The sequence below is a fragment of the Oncorhynchus gorbuscha genome, linkage group LG19 (assembly GCF_021184085.1).
Source record: "Oncorhynchus gorbuscha isolate QuinsamMale2020 ecotype Even-year linkage group LG19, OgorEven_v1.0, whole genome shotgun sequence".
Classification (NCBI taxonomy): Eukaryota; Metazoa; Chordata; class Actinopteri; order Salmoniformes; family Salmonidae; genus Oncorhynchus; species Oncorhynchus gorbuscha.
This window is the reverse complement of record NC_060191.1, coordinates 66690666-66707072: the sequence shown is the minus strand read 5'-3', so window position 1 is coordinate 66707072 and position 16407 is coordinate 66690666. Positions and strand designations below refer to the sequence as shown.

At 47.7% G+C, this 16407-nt stretch overlaps 2 protein-coding genes across 2 annotated transcripts in view; one reads left to right on the top strand and one right to left on the bottom strand.

Moving 5' to 3' along the window:
* Window positions 1-1780: 1780 nt before the first annotated feature.
* Window positions 1781-10458, bottom strand: LOC124006474 (frizzled-4-like). Its single transcript, XM_046316513.1, has 4 exons — window positions 9771-10458; window positions 4059-4586; window positions 3111-3256; window positions 1781-2856 (listed from the first exon to the last, which is right to left on the bottom strand). The coding sequence occupies exons 1-4, from the start codon at window positions 10035-10037 to the stop codon at window positions 2193-2195; spliced, it is 1605 nt and encodes a 534-aa protein (XP_046172469.1). The 5' UTR covers window positions 10038-10458; the 3' UTR covers window positions 1781-2192.
* A 3980-nt stretch (window positions 10459-14438) lies between these two features.
* The window catches only part of LOC124004954 (cytoplasmic dynein 2 heavy chain 1-like), a 176945-nt gene continuing 174976 nt past the window's right edge, over window positions 14439-16407 (top strand). Inside the window, exons 1-2 of the mRNA XM_046313758.1 lie at window positions 14439-14663; window positions 15443-15568. Of these exons, the coding sequence (XP_046169714.1) occupies window positions 14439-14663; window positions 15443-15568 (351 nt within the window). The remainder of the gene's footprint in view (window positions 14664-15442; window positions 15569-16407) is intronic.

The following is a 16407-nucleotide window of genomic DNA, read 5'->3' as shown; positions in this document are numbered from 1 at the left end:
GAGAGACAGGCTGCAGTAACACAGTAGAGAGACAGGCTGCAGTAACACAGTAGAGAGACAGGCTGCAGTAAAACAGTAGAGAGACAGGCTGCAGCAACACAGTAGAGAGACAGGCTGCAGTAACAGAGTAGAGAGACAGGCTGCAGTAACAGAGTAGAGAGACAGGCTGCAGTAACAGAGTAGAGAGACAGGCTGCAGTAACAGAGTAGAGAGACAGGCTGCAGTAACACAGTAGAGAGACAGGCTACAGTAACACAGTAGAGAGACAGGCTGCAATAACAGAGTAGAGAGACAGGCTGCTGTGTGTGTTGTGTTGACTGTCTCTCTGCTGTGTGTGTTGTGTTGACTGTCTCTCTGCTGTGTGTGTTGTGTTGACTGTCTCTCTGCTGTGTGTGTTGTGTTGACTGTCTCTCTGCTGTGTGTGTTGTGTTGACTGTCTCTCTGCTGTGTGTGTTGTGTTGACTGTCTCTCTGCTGTGTGTGTTGTGTTGACTGTCTCTCTGCTGTGTGTGTTGTGTTGACTGTCTCTCTGCTGTGTGTGTTGTGTTGACAATAATAACTCAGCTGATGCAGCAGATTTGAATGGCAGTGGATTGCACAAGGGTGCAACTGTACAGACTGTATGAGTTTGACTCCCGTGTGTGTGTGTGTGTGTGTGTGTGTGTGTGTGTGTGTGTGTGTGTGTGTGTGTGTGTGTGTGTGTGTGTGTGTGTGTGTGTGTGTGTGTGTGTGTGTGTGTGTGTGTGTGTGTGTGTGTGTGTGTGTGTGTGTGTGTGTGTGTGTGTGTGTGTGTGTGTGTGTGTGTGTGTTGGTGTATTACAGCTTTTGTATAATGTATTTTGGGGGTTGATTGTCTAACATCAGTCATAATAACCCTTCATTTATTTCTATCACCGGTAAAAAATACAGAAAGAACCTTTTACACCGGTTCATTACTGACTGCCATTCCTAAGGGTTCCACGAGTGACTGGAGAAGGTCAAGGGTTAAAGTTCAGAGTTTATAGTTGAGTGTCTGTTTCCTCGTTAAGACTGCGTGGAGGTCAGCTGTGCTGCTCGCTGAGGACTGAGGTAAAGGACACAGGCCTACGTTTCCCAAGTGCCTTAGCTGCAGCACCATAGAGTCTAGTCACTACAAATCCCAAGTCTCTTTGCAGTAGCATAGCTTTATAGCGTCCAGAGTGTGGCTGTCTGGGCAGCCCAGCCTCCCGTTCCTCATAAGGCATGTTAACCAAGCTACATCCACATCAGCTAGTCATAGTGCATTTCAGTGTGGCTGTAGTTTAGATCTCTACATCATCTGGACCATGACTCCAGTGTAAATTCAACCTTTAAAACACCTGTCTGAAGTCAGAAGGTTCTATAGATCAGCCCAGAGTCTGCTGTAGGCTACAGGGTCAGTCTCTTCTCTGGCAGTGGGTTAGTCTGCTGTAGGCTACAGGGTCAGTCTCTTCTCTGGCAGTGGGTTAGTCTGCTGTAGGCTACAGGGTCAGTCTCTTCTCTGGCAGTGGGTTAGGCTACAGGGTCAGTCTCTTCTCTGGCAGTGGGTTAGTCTGCTGTAGGCTACAGGGTCAGTCTCTTCTCTGGCAGTGGGTTAGTCTGCTGTAGGCTACAGGGTCAGTCTCTTCTCTGGCAGTGGGTTAGTCTGCTGTAGGCTACAGGGTCAGTCTCTTCTCTGGCAGTGGGTTAGTCTGCTGTAGGCTACAGGGTCAGTCTCTTCTCTGGCAGTGGGTTAGTCTGCTGTAGGCTACTCTTTCTCTGGCAGTGGGTTAGTCTGCTGTAGGCTACAGGGTCAGTCTCTTCTCTGGCAGTGGGTTAGTCTGCTGTAGGCTACAGGGTCAGTCTCTTCTCTGGCAGTGGGTTAGTCTGCTGTAGGCTACAGGGTCAGTCTCTTCTCTGGCAGTGGGTTAGTCTGCTGTAGGCTACAGGGTCAGTCTCTTCTCTGGCAGTGGGTTAGTCTGCTGTAGGCTACAGGGTCAGTCTCTTCTCTGGCAGTGGGTTAGTCTGCTAGTAGGGAGAGAACCACAGAACAAGTGGACAACAGGAAACTGCTATCTGCTTAGGGGTGCTATATATCTGTTTGTTCTTCTCTTTCACTCTCTCCATCAGATAGTGGATCCAGTAGTGGGTTTGGGGGCAGGTTTGCTTTATAGAGCCACCCGGTTCCTATCTTCCCCTCTTTCTCTCCCTCTCTCCTCACACCACCGTCTCATTGCCCTTGCCAGGTTTTATCCAGCTGTCCCCCGGTGCCCGCTTGCCCCTCCCTGCCCGACCGTCTCTCCACAGCCGGGCAGAGCAGCGTTTCCAGGTGTGGAGGGTCTTGGCAGACCAGATCCACATGCCCGACGTGATGCCCACCAGCAGAGACATAAAGATCCTCAGCATCTCTGCTGCCACATACGAGTCCCTGGCACTGGCCCTGAAGTCCCCCCAGTGGGACAGCTGGTAGAGGTAGCAGCCTATCACGGTGGACGCAGGTACCATGTACAGCACAGAGAACACCCCGATCTTCACCATCAGACGCTCCAGCTTGTCCGTCTTGGCCCCGTCCTTCTGCAGGTTGGAGCGGATCTTAAACAGGGCCACCAGGCCGGCGCAGATGAACAATGTCCCGATGAGGAGGTAGGTGGCGAGCGGGGCGACCACGAAGCCCGTCAGGGCCTCTTGCTGTAGGTTACCCACGTAGCAAAGCCCCGTGAGGTCATCTGCGTCTACTAGTCGCATGATGAGGATGACGATGGTCTTGACGGCGGGGATGGCCCAGGCTGCTATGTGGAAGTAGGAGCTGTGCATTTCGATCGCCTCGTGACCCCACTTTAACCCTGCAGCCAGGAACCAAGTCAGAGTCAGAATCACCCACCTGGGAGGAGGCAGAGAGAGAGAGACAGGTTAGAGAGCTGGGAGTTGACTATTCTAACGGTTTCATTCAAATCTATTCCTTAGAGTGTAATCCTTTTGGCCAGTGTGTGTGTGTGTGTGTGTGTGTGTGTGTGTGTGTGTGTGTGTGTGTGTGTGTGTGTGTGTGTGTGTGTGTGTGTGTGTGTGTGTGTGTGTGTGTGTGTGTGTGTGTGTGTGTGTGTGTGTGTGTGTGTGTGTGTGTGTGTGTGTGCCCACCACAGCGAGGAGGCCATGCCAAAGAAGTAAAGCAGGAGGAAGACGATGGCACATCCGGTACTCTTTAACCCCTCCTGTACCAGAACAGGAACTGCTGCCTCCTCCAGATCACAGGATACACGCTCCCGACCCAGAGTCAGGCGCACCTACAGGGAGACAGACAGAGACAGGGGTTAGACCAGGGGTCATCCAGGAGACCAGGGTTGGGTCTACATACTCTAGCATGTTGCACCCTCTACAACCACTGTGATTATTATTCCGGCACAGCCAGAAGAGGACTGGCCAGCCCTCATAGCCTGGTTCCTCTCTAGGTTTCTTCATAGATTCTGGTCTTTCTAGGGAGTTATTCTTAGCCACCGTGCTTCTACACCTGCATTGCTTGCTGTTTGGGGTTTCTTCTGATGTAAAGAAGGGCTTTATAAATGAATTGGATTGACTGATTACCTACATTCCTCATCACTACTGGTAGCTGAAAGGACTGGACAGGTTTTCAACAAACTGCTTCCAACTCTCATATTAGTGATCATGGAGAAGAGGAGGCTACTTTAAATGATTGAGAAACAGCCAAGGACTTTTAAACTGATTTGAGTCAGGGGTCGGCAACCCTGGGGTCGGCAACACAGGGGTCGGCAACACAGGGGTCGGCAACACAGGGGTCGGCAACACAGGGGTCGGCAACACAGGGGTCGGCAACACAGGGGTCGGCAACACAGGGGTCGGCAACGCAGGGGTTGGCAACCCTGGGGTCGGCAACCCTGGGGTCGGCAACACAGGGGTCGGCAACCCTGTTCCTGGAGTGCCACAGATACTGCTGGATTTTGTTCCAACTAGGCTCCACACCGGACCAACAGAACGAATTGATCAGTTCAGTGGTTGCCTAAAATCAGCACACCTGCAACACTCCAGGACCAGTGTTGCCTACCCCTGCTCTAAGTCCTATGTCCTCACCAGGTAGGCCACGCTGTAGAGGTTGGAGCACATGGAGAGGAAGATGATGGGTCTCTCAGGGTAGGAGAAACGTGTTGAGTCCAGGAGGAAGGTGAGGACGGTCAGGGTGGTAGAGAGGAAACACAACACCGCCCACACTGCCATCCACACGTCTGTAAACACCTTGGCCTCGCGCCGGTACAGCCCCGCGTCATACCCACACTGCAGTGCACAGCTGTGGCTCCGCCTCACCCAGGCATACTGGTCTGGCCCGGCCCCCAGGGCCTGGCACTCCTCCTCCTGGGGGGGCAGGGGTCGGACAGGGTGGAAAGGGGCGTCCTCGTCCCCTGGACCCTCCATACACATGTGGTTGTGGTCGTTCTGAGAGGGGAACAGGCTGCAGTTGAGCAGCTCTGGCCAGACGAAGCCGAACTCTATTAGGACTGGCAGACACTTCCTCTTGACAGACAGACACATGCTGCCACACGGCCCGATGGGGATGGGAACCTTGTCTGTACACATGGGTACGTACACGGCACACAGGAAGAACTGGAGAGAGAGACAGAGAGGTGTTATCTTTGCATATGTACACTTCATGAATTTCTAAAAATGTTATGGCGATTCTGTGTGCATTGCTCTGTCTGCTTTCCCTGTGTTACATCATGGTCCTTAGTCTGATTCCTATTCTAATTTCAGACTACAACTGGAAATGAAAGGAACTGTGTTTTGGGCTTAGTCAGGAAAGCCAGGTAAACGAGCACAAAAGTTTGTGGTGAAACCTTAAGTGAATTTTAAATTATTAAAGCCACAACAACAAAAACAGTTAATTTAATAGTCATACAGATAACGTGATGGAGAGATTTATTTTTATATAACTAGGCAAGTCAGTTAAGAACAAAATTCTGATTTACAATGACGGCCTTCCGAAAGGCAAAAAGCCTCCTGTGGGGACGTAAATGTCTGGGGTACTTTAACTGAGGGGGACATTTACATTTACATTTAAGTCATTTAGCAGACGCTCTTATCCAGAGCGACTTACAAATGGGGACCAACTCTACTTTCACTCTCTGGTCAGCATACTTCAGTAAAGATAACTGTCTAGCCATAAACACACCATCTAAACAAGTGAATGTATTGGGGCTAGGTTTGTGTGTGTGTACGGGGGGCGAGGGGCTACCGTGTGGTGTGGTGTGGGAAGCGCAGGGCGGCATTGTGAGTGTGAGAGATGATATCAGTGATGTTTCTCTCTGTTGGAGCTGTGCTACTGTTCTCTGATCACCAGCTGGACAGGAGAAGGGTTGTTTTCCCCCCTCCGCAGCAGGAGGCTTGTTTTCCCCCCTCCGCAGCAGGAAGCTTGTTATCCCCCCTCTGCAGCAGGAGGCTTGTTTTCCCCCCTTCGCAGCAGGAGGCTTGTTTTCCCCCCTCCGCAGCAGAAGGCTTATTTTCCCCCTCCACAGCAGGAGGCTTGTTTTCCTCCCTCTGCAGCAGAAGGCTTGTTTCCCCCCCCTCCGCAGCAGGAGGCTAGTTTTCCCCTTCCGCAGCAGGAGGCTTGTTTTCCCCCCTCCGCAGCAGGTAACCAGAGTGCTGCCGCTGTTCACAGCCCAGTGTGTGTGTGTGGGTGTCTGAGGGTTTCTTCCTATTAGAAAAGCAATGTGTAAGATCTAGTTTACATTATTGCAGGTTAGTGTGTGTGTGTGTGTGTGTGTGTGTGTGTGTGTGTGTGTGTGTGTGTGTGTGTGTGTGTGTGTGTGTGTGTGTGTGTGTGTGTGTGTGTGTGTGTGTGTGTGTGTGTGTGTGTGTGTGTGTGTGTGTGTGTGTGTGTGTGTGTGTGTGTGTGTGTGTGTGAAAGAGCCTAATCTGTTGGATGGCGACTTCTCACAGCCGTCAGTCCAGACCTCTCACACTGAACCACAAGAGACAGACAACCACAACCCAAACTACACAACCACAACACAAACTACACCACCACAACACAAGCTACACAAACTACACAACCCCATAATCACTCCAATAACCTATAGCATCCAGACAACCACAACACAAACTACACAACACCATAATAAATCCAATAACCTATAGCATCCAGACAACCACAACGCCACAATAATACCCCAAAAGCCCTTAATAAATAAATGAGAATTGGAGTAATGGCTATGGAGAGGTAAAAACACTGGGTTGTTGTGTCTACAGACTATGGAGAGGTAAACCACTGGGTTGTTGTGTCTACAGACTATGGAGAGGTAAACCACTGGGTTGTTGTGTCTACAGACTATGGAGAGGTAAACCACTGGGTTGTTGTGTCTACAGACTATGGAGAGGTAAACCACTGGGTTGTTGTGTCTACAGACTATGGAGAGGTAAACCACTGGGTTGTTGTGTCTACAGACTATGGAGAGGTAAAACCACTGGGTTGTTGTGTCTACAGACTATGGAGAGGTAAACCACTGGGTTGTTGTGTCTACAGACTATGGAGAGGTAAACCACTGGGTTGTTGTGTCTACAGACTATGGAGAGGTAAAACCACTGGGTTGTTGTGTCTACAGACTATGGAGAGGTAAAACCACTGGGTTGTTGTGTCTACAGACTATGGAGAGGTAAACCACTGGGTTGTTGTGTCTACAGACTATGGAGAGGTAAACCACTGGGTTGTTGTGTCTACAGACTATGGAGAGGTAAACCACTGGGTTGTTGTGTCTACAGACTATGGAGAGGTAAACCACTGGGTTGTTGTGTCTACAGACTATGGAGAGGTAAACCACTGGGTTGTTGTGTCTACAGACTATGGAGAGGTAAACCACTGGGTTGTTGTGTCTACAGACTATGGAGAGGTAAACCACTGGGTTGTTGTGTCTACAGACTATGGAGAGGTAAACCACTGGGTTGTTGTGTCTACAGACTATGGAGAGGTAAACCACTGGGTTGTTGTGTCTACAGACTATGGAGAGGTAAACCACTGGGTTGTTGTGTCTACAGACTATGGAGAGGTAAACCACTGGGTTGTTGTGTCTACAGACTATGGAGAGGTAAAACCACTGGGTTGTTGTGTCTACAGACTATGGAGTGGTAAACCACTGGGTTGTTGTGTCTACAGACTATGGAGAGGTAAACCACTGGGTTGTTGTGTCTAGAGACTATGGAGAGGTAAAACCACTGGGTTGTTGTGTCTACAGACTATGGAGAGGTAAACCACTGGGTTGTTGTGTCTACAGACTATGGAGAGGTAAACCACTGGGTTGTTGTGTCTACAGACTATGGAGAGGTAAACCACTGGGTTGTTGTGTCTACAGACTATGGAGAGGTAAACCACTGGGTTGTTGTGTCTACAGACTATGGAGTGGTAAAACCACTGTAACTGATCAACAGAACTGGACAGTGGGTTGTTGTGTCTACAGACTATGGAGTGGTAAACCACTGGGTTGTTGTGTCTACAGACTATGGAGAGGTAAACCACTGGGTTGTTGTGTCTACAGACTATGGAGAGGTAAACCACTGGGTTGTTGTGTCTACAGACTATGGAGAGGTAAACCACTGGGTTGTTGTGTCTACAGACTATGGAGTGGTAAAACCACTGTAACTGATCAACAGAACTGGACAGTGGGTTGTTGTGTCTACAGACTATGGAGTGGTAAACCACTGGGTTGTTGTGTCTACAGACTATGGAGAGGTAAAACCACTGGGTTGTTGTGTCTACATACTATGGACATACTATGGAGAGGTAAACCACTGGGTTGTTGTGTCTACAGACTATGGAGAGGTAAACCACTGGGTTGTTGTGTCTACAGACTATGGAGAGGTAAACCACTGGGTTGTTGTGTCTACAGACTATGGAGAGGTAAACCACTGGGTTGTTGTGTCTACAGACTATGGAGAGGTAAACCACTGGGTTGTTGTGTCTACAGACTATGGAGAGGTAAACCACTGGGTTGTTGTGTCTACAGACTATGGAGAGGTAAACCACTGGGTTGTTGTGTCTACAGACTATGGAGAGGTAAAACCACTGGGTTGTTGTGTCTACAGACTATGGAGAGGTAAACCACTGGGTTGTTGTGTCTACAGACTATGGAGAGGTAAACCACTGGGTTGTTGTGTCTACAGACTATGGAGAGGTAAAACCACTGGGTTGTTGTGTCTACAGACTATGGAGAGGTAAACCACTGGGTTGTTGTGTCTACAGACTATGGAGAGGTAAACCACTGGGTTGTTGTGTCTACAGACTATGGAGAGGTAAACCACTGGGTTGTTGTGTCTACAGACTATGGAGAGGTAAACCACTGGGTTGTTGTGTCTACAGACTATGGAGAGGTAAACCACTGGGTTGTTGTGTCTACAGACTATGGAGAGGTAAACCACTGGGTTGTTGTGTCTACAGACTATGGAGAGGTAAACCACTGGGTTGTTGTGTCTACAGACTATGGAGAGGTAAACCACTGGGTTGTTGTGTCTACAGACTATGGAGAGGTAAACCACTGGGTTGTTGTGTCTACAGACTATGGAGAGGTAAACCACTGGGTTGTTGTGTCTACAGACTATGGAGAGGTAAACCACTGGGTTGTTGTGTCTACAGACTATGGAGAGGTAAACCACTGGGTTGTTGTGTCTACAGACTATGGAGAGGTAAACCACATTAAATGATCAACAGAACTGGACCCATTCATGCCATTGCCATCGAACTACACAAAAAAAACGACTCATTGGTCATTTCAGTCAGGACAATAAAAACCTTTGAGAAGGACAAAATGGGATGGATTTAATTTCCAGCTTCATGGTGGTTCAGGCAGACAAGTGGCCTTACAGAGAGTAGTACTGAGAGCAGTATTGTTGTTACTCTATGGAGCTTGCCTGGCCCTCTCCACTCCTCAGATATATATTATATCACTGCCCCGTGCTGCTGAACCAAGACTGGATGGTCTCCCTGTGACTCTGTCATGTGCTCTCTGTCTCCCTCTCTCCACTGCCTGCTTCAACACACAGCCCAACCCAGCCTGAGAACCAACAGGCGTGTGCCTTCAGTCGGCTGGAGCAGCTAGAGAGACATTGTTTATTACACTTTTGTATATTATTTAGATCACTTGCTTCGGCAATGTTAACATATGTTTGTTTCCCATGCCAATAAATCCCCGTGAATTGAATTGAGAGAGTGTGTGTGTCTGGGGAGGGGGTCTTGTATTACTATCCATGTGGGTACCAGAAATCCCTCAAAGTCCCCACAAGGATAGTAAAATAAGGAAAATTCTCCCTTGTGGGGACATTTCTCACGACAAAAGGTTATTTTAGGCTTAGGGCTAGGTGTCGGGTTACAATTAGGGGTAGGAGTTAGGATGGCAGGTAACCTAGCGGTTAAGAGTATTAGGCCAGTAACTGAAGTGTTGCTGATTTGAATCCCTGAGCTGACTAGGGTGAAACAATCTGCTGATGTGCCCTTGAGCAAGGCACTTAACACTAACTGCTTCTGTAAAGTCACTCTGGATGAGAGCCTCTGCTAAATGACTGCAATGTAAAATAAGGTTTGTTAGGTTAAGGTGTGTGTGTGTGTGTGTGTGTGTGTGTGTGTGAGTGTGTGTGTGTGTGTGTGTGTGTGTGTGTGTGTGTGTGTGTGTGTGTGTGTGTGTGTGTGTGTGTGTGTGTGTGTGTGTGTGTGTGTGTGTGTGTGTGTGTGTGTGTGTGTGTGTGTGTGTGTGTGTGTGTGTGTGTGTGTGTGTGTGTGTGTGTGTGTGTGTGTGTGTGTGTGTGTACCTTCAGTTGGCTGGAGCAGCCATACTGTATGAGTGGTGTGAAGGTGGTGAGCTGGAGCTCGGCGTCTGACTGCAGGACGTTGCCCACCAGGTTGGGCATCTTGGTGACGTTGTAGCCCAGGTCCTGGCACATGGCGATGCGTATCGGGTCGCACGTCATCTCCTCTGACTCTTCGCCGAACGCACGCACCAGACCAAGGTGTCCTGGAACGCAGAGCAGCGCGAGGGAGAGCGCTACCGCAGCGAGAGCGTCCACAGCCCGACCCATTGTCACTAGGAGAAAAAGTTCCAAAGTTATCAATTGATCAGGTTCCGGGCGTTGCCAGGTAGGGTAGACCACCGGGTACTGGGAAAACTTTAGTCCACTTCAGAGTGCGTGGTCGCCAATATGAAACCCTCCACTGGAAACACAGTTGGTTACCTACTCCAACCCGTCAAGCGAAGTTGGAAACAACTTATCCAAAGGCAATAACAACATGAAATGTTAAATCCAGATTTTCCTTGCAATTAAACTACTGCCTCGCGTTGCAGTGTCTGTTTCGATAGTTCCTTCTCTGTTTTTTCACGCACGAGACCTCGGAGATATCCTGGAGCCCTGTCCGTTCTGGTTCCCGGGTATAGTAGCTCCGTTAGTTCTTGCGCTGTGGTAAGAGGCTGCTGGTCTGTCTCTGTGGGTTCTGCCCGCGCGCCTCCGCCCCACTCCGTAAAGAGCGAATTCTCCATCTCTCTCGCCAGGGACAGCCAACCAGCGGCCAGGAGAGGTCTCAGAAGCCAATCAGCAGGCGGAAGAGCGCTCAGAAGGGCGGGGTTTCAGGTGAGGAAAGTTGCCTGTGGCCCTCTTCTCATGAGCGGACTGGACTCCACAGCATTTATTCCGGCTGTGGGTCATATTTTTAGAAATTCAAGGCAGTCTCGCCCTTGAAACATGATACTTTTATTTGTATTTTTAAATCACAAATGATATTTAAAAAATGCTGCATCTCCACCATAGGCGCACATCCCAATCAGACGACTCTTCAGCTAAAGTGTTTATAATGGTTGTAATGTACATTAATACTGCTGTATTGGATACCTCTAGTCTATTGGACATCCATACTAACGGCTCAAAATGGGCATAGAGAAAAGTTGTCTTTTCTGTTTGTTCTGGAATGCTTAGTCTCTCTATCGTTGTGTGTTTACGTTGGTGTGATGACGCACCGGGAACGCCCCGGATGCTGGTTGAGATGTCGACGGGGTATGTCCTACCATCCTAAACACAGGGGTGGTGAGCGGTAGGTTATAGAAGAGCTGCGTGTCTTCTTCTGGTCATTTATTCATATTTCCAACCAAGAGAGAAAGCAAATAGACTAGAAAAACATCACGATCAGCGCGCTGCTTTTGTCTGTGCGTCCAAATTCAAGGCCACTTGGTTTTCCGTGAAGCGATTCCGTCCAGGGTTATTTAACGTGACAATTGACTGGTTGCAATAAAACGACCTCCACTCGCTGCCATACACGATGGATTACTCCCCCTGCCCGCCAGTGCGCTCGAGGTCTACTCATGAGTAATTAGCGTGAGGGTGAAACAATGGCGTGAGCGCCCTGGAGCTGATGGTTATCAGGGTGGTGGAGATGGAGGGTGCTGTGTGTTAATGTGTGTGTCTGAATGGTGGCTGGTGGGAAAAGCTGAGGTGATTGTGCAGAAGGGAGATAATATATATATTTATAAACTGTCAATTGGAGTGTGAAGTCATACAACTGCATTTCTCAAAACCAACAGTAGAGTCAACCAGGACCATTAAAAACAATAATAAATCAATAATAATAATAATAAATCAATAAAAATAACAATAAGCCATCTGATGCATTTACTGTTCCCAATTGACAAAACATAAACATTTAAAACATAATACCCATATTTACCTAACATTACACAGACTCTATTACTATGGGACTGTTGTATTTACCAGGACACAAACACATGTTTTATAAGGGGTTATTTTATCTCTCCAGTATACCCTGCAGACAGAAGGAGTGACACTAGTGTGTATCAGTCACCCGATAGCATCTCATGGATCATCGCCCAATCCCTTAGTCCTTGAAGTAGGGTATTAATAGGGATGCGAACTCCTTGGAATGGCAAGAGTGTGTGTGTGTGTGTGTGTGTGTGTGTGTGTGTGTGTGTGTGTGTGTGTGTGTGTGTGTGTGTGTGTGTGTGTGTGTGTGTGTGTGTGTGTGTGTGTGTGTGTGTGTGTGTGTGTGTGTGTGTGTGTGTGTGTGTTGGAATGGCTGCTCAGAGAGACTGGGGTCCACAGATGATGGTTCCCTTCTGGTGCAGTTAGCTAGTTCACATTACGTTGCTGCAGCGTAAGAATGGGCTCAGGGGGCTGTCAACAGTCTTCTCTTTCTACCCTCTTCCCATCCATCCCTCTACTCTCACCCGTCCCTCTCTCTGTCATGTTCTCTTTCCCACACTCCTCTCCCTCGTTCTCCACCAGCATACAGTGTTTCATGGCAGAATTCTACGTACACACACAGCTTGTGTGTACTCTGTGATAGCTGTAGAAGTATGGTGGAGACTTACAACACAGCCTGTGATAGCTGTAGAAGTATGGTGGAGACCTACAGTACAGCCTGTGTGTACTCTGTGATAGTTGGTAGAAGTATGGTGGAGACCTACAGTACAGCTTGTGTGTACTCTGTGATAGCTGTAGAAGTATGGTGGAGACCTACAGTACAGCTTGTGTGTACTCTGTGATAGCTGTAGAAGTATGGTGGAGACCTACAGTATGGCCTGTGTGTACTCTGTGATAGCTGTAGAAGTATGGTGGAGACCTACAGTACAGCCTGTGTGTACTCTGTGATAGCTGTAGAAGTATGGTGGAGACCTACAGTATGGCCTGTGTGTACTCTGTGATAGCTGTAGAAGTATGGTGGAGACCTACAGTATGGCCTGTGTGTACTCTGTGATAGCTGTAGAAGTATGGTGGAGACCTACAGTACGGCCTGTGTGTACTCTGTGATAGCTGTAGAAGTATGGTGGAGACCTACAGTACAGCCTGTGTGTACTCTGTGATAGCTGTAGAAGTATGGTGGAGACCTACAGTATGGCCTGTGTGTACTCTGTGATAGCTGTAGAAGTATGGTGGAGACCTACAGTACAGCCTGTGTGTACTCTGGGATAGCTGTAGAAGTATGGTGGAGACCTACAGTATGGCCTGTGTGTACTCTGTGATAGCTGTAGAAGTATGGTGGAGACCTACAGTATGGCCTGTGTGTACTCTGTGATAGCTGTAGAAGTATGGTGGAGACCTACAGTACAGCCTGTGTGTACTCTGTGATAGCTGTAGAAGTATGGTGGAGACCTACAGTACAGCCTGTGTGTACTCTGTGATAGCTGTAGAAGTATGGTGGAGACCTACAGTACGGCCTGTGTGTACTCTGTGATAGCTGTAGAAGTATGGTGGAGACCTACAGTACGGCCTGTGTGTACTCTGGGATAGCTGTAGAAGTATGGTGGAGACCTACAGTACAGCCTGTGTGTACTCTGTGATAGCTGTAGAAGTATGGTGGAGACCTACAGTACAGCCTGTGTGTACTCTGTGATAGCTGTAGAAGTATGGTGGAGACCTACAGTACAGCCTGTGTGTACTCTGGGATAGCTGTAGAAGCATGGTGGAGACCTACAGTACAGCCTGTGTGTACTCTGTGATAGCTGTAGAAGTATGGTGGAGACCTACAGTACAGCCTGTGTGTACTCTGTGATAGCTGTAGAAGTATGGTGGAGACCTACAGTACAGCCTGTGTGTACTCTGTGATAGCTGTAGAAGTATGGTGGAGACTTACAACACAGCCTGCGATAGCTGTAGAAGTATGGTGGAGACTTACAACACAGCCTGTGTGTACTCTGGGATAGCTGTAGAAGCATGGTAAAAGCACAAGTCTATCCACTCCCCAGTGGCCTGGAGAGGAAAGGAAGGAGGATTTCAGAGGCCTATTCTCTCCTCATCACAAGGCCTAGAGTTTTTCCTCATCAGGGTATGCGCTAAAGAAAAACTCCTGGCCCTACACATCAACTCATTACAGAAATACATACAGCGTATTGTAATACATTGTGCATCTAAGGTCAATGTAAAGTCAATACCTTTTTTTATTCATGGTTTTTCCTACCAGATACAGTGGCCCTTGTCTTTTATGTTACGCCTCGGAATATAGGCCTATAAGTGGAGAGGGAAAGAAGGAAGTTAGTGAGAGGTCACAATTAAATACATTCCTTCCTAGAAATGAACTCTACTCTGACCAATAGGGAAAGGGATGGGATGAGCTTTTATTTCCCATTCAAGTGAACCCTGCTCTCTCTTCCTGTCTCCAATGCAAACCACTCCAGAATGAAACACTGACACTGTACAATTTATGACAGATTGTCTTTCAGATTGATCATATCCTGACAATAGTCTACCTGTATTGAGTCATGTATTTAGGCGTATCAAAACACTGTTTTACACATTATTTAAACCTTTTTATCCAGTGTCAAAGCAGTTTTTGTCTGAGCAAAGTGAGGACTGGCTCCCATTCCTTGCTGGTTTATCTATTTTGTTTGTTTAATTTTGTAAATCCTCCATGGTATATCAGTTTGGGATTATCTCTTGTTCCGGCACGTTACAGTAGACCCACAGCCATATGCAGAGGTTATGGAACATCTTTCCGTGCTGGGGTGGCAGTGTTGTCGGCCCGGGAATGCCTCACAGCAGAAGTCTGACAGAACTAGGGAGTCTGGTTCCCCCGATGATTGTGACAATGAGCAGAGCGGTGATGGATGGCTGGTGTCTGCGGCAGTAAATCCGGCCTCGTTGGAGCGTCAACCCCTCTCCAACCTGCGGCGTGAGGCTCTCAGTGGCACGAAAGAGTCCTCTCAGGCAAGGAATTCCTTCTCAGAAATCCGAGCAGGTGATATTTTAGCAGTAACTGAACGATAGGGTGATATAGTCAGAATAGGATCTGATGTTTATAGGTTACAGGCCTGTCCGCCTAGGCTACCCTTCTTATTATCGTTGGTCATTTACATGTGGTATCTACTCAGTCTAAGCTACTGTAGGCAATTCATTTATACTATTCATTTATTTATCCCAATCCTTACTGGCAAATAAAACAAATGACAAAGCAAGTTTACAAAATCACATCAGATGAACAATAGCCTAAAGAGATATAGTCAATATATTATTTAATTTGAAGTTTATTCGTTCTCTCTGTGACCACCACCCCACCACCCCACTCTGTCTGCCTCTCTCTCTCTCTCTCTCTCTCTCTCTCTCTCTCTCTCTCTCTCTCTCTCTCTCTCTCTCTCTCTCTCTCTTTCTCTCTTTCTCTCTCTCTCTCTCTCTCTCTCTCTCTCTCTCTCTCTCTCTCTCTCTCTCTCTCTCTCTCTCTCACTCACTCACTCACTCACTCACTCACTCACTCACTCACTCACTCACTCACTCACTCACTCACTCACTCACTCACTCACTCACTCACTCACTCTGTCAAACACACACACACTGAAAGGACAGCTGGATCTCTTCTTCTGACTGTAGCGTTTTTAATGTGTTGTAACTAAGTAACCCCACAATATGTGTCTCTGCAGGCCTGTTCACATGGTGATTTATCCTCAGTGTGTGTGTGCCTCAATGCATGCCTTTGTGTATGGTATTTCTAGTGTGTCCCCAGCAGAGTATGTGAGTGCAACGAGGAGCTGAGCGAGGAGCTGAGCGAGGAGCGGAGCGAGGAGCGGAGTGTACCCATTTTGACTGGAGCGTGGAGCGAGATTCCCAAAGGCTGGAGCGTCAGCCTTCTCTTCCGCTCCAATTTCACTCCAGTAGCGCTCACTTCATGAGCTCAGGGCGCGCCCGTCCCATCATGCATTTGTGGTCTTCTTGTGTGCTGCTGTAGCCCCTTCCTTTAGCTACTGTCATGGAGTTCACTAAATATTTTCATAAAGACACTGATAAAACACACATGCTGAATCAAGGTGACTTATAAAGATGAGGAAGAGAGGGAGTATAGCAAGAGAGGGAGTGTAATGATGTAATGTCCACAACTAAAGAATCATTGTGGAATCTGAAAAGACACATCTTATGAAAGCATGAGGGTGTACTCGGGCCAAACGGGTGTTTCTAAAAATCAATTCAAAGGCACTGAACCTAATAAGGCATTTTTCGTTCAATTTCTATTTCATTCTAATTAAGTCACAGCCTATATGAGCACTTTATAGACTATCATGATTTCATACAAGGTAATGTTATTTAAATGCTGAGGGCTTTATGTCCCTACCAGCCTAGTGTGTCACACTCGCTAATGCTTCACAATGTATTTCTTTGTAGGATCGAGCCTTGAAATAATTGAAATAATATAGCCTAAATAATTCATTTCTGTTCTTTCTTAGTCTCCCTGTCTGGCTCCTGACCTATTTAGAGAGTTTATATGCTGTTTAATATGACATGTAGCCTATTTGAAGTCATGTTTATTATAATACTTTTCATTCAAATGACATGGTTTGGTTTCAATACTTCAAAACCCAGTAATGGGTCCAGGCAGTCACAATAATTGAATGGTGTTGGTTAAGTTGCGATGTTAATCAATGGAGCGAATTTAGAGAGGCAGATTTCTTCTTCTTCCTGTGAG

What these genes read in the sequence shown, in the direction of transcription:
- LOC124006474 (XM_046316513.1), bottom strand. Translation starts at nt 10,037, where the DNA reads ATGGGTCGGGCTGTGGACGCTCTCGCTGCGGTAGCGCTCTCCCTCGCG. An exon ending in TCTACAGCGTGGCCTACCTG is followed by an intron (nt 3,257 to 4,058) that starts GTGAGGACATAG and finishes GTCTCCCTGTAG; the next exon opens with GTGCGCCTGACTCTGGGTCG. An exon ending in GGCATGGCCTCCTCGCTGTG is followed by an intron (nt 2,857 to 3,110) that starts GTGGGCACACAC and finishes GCCTCCTCCCAG; the next exon opens with GTGGGTGATTCTGACTCTGA.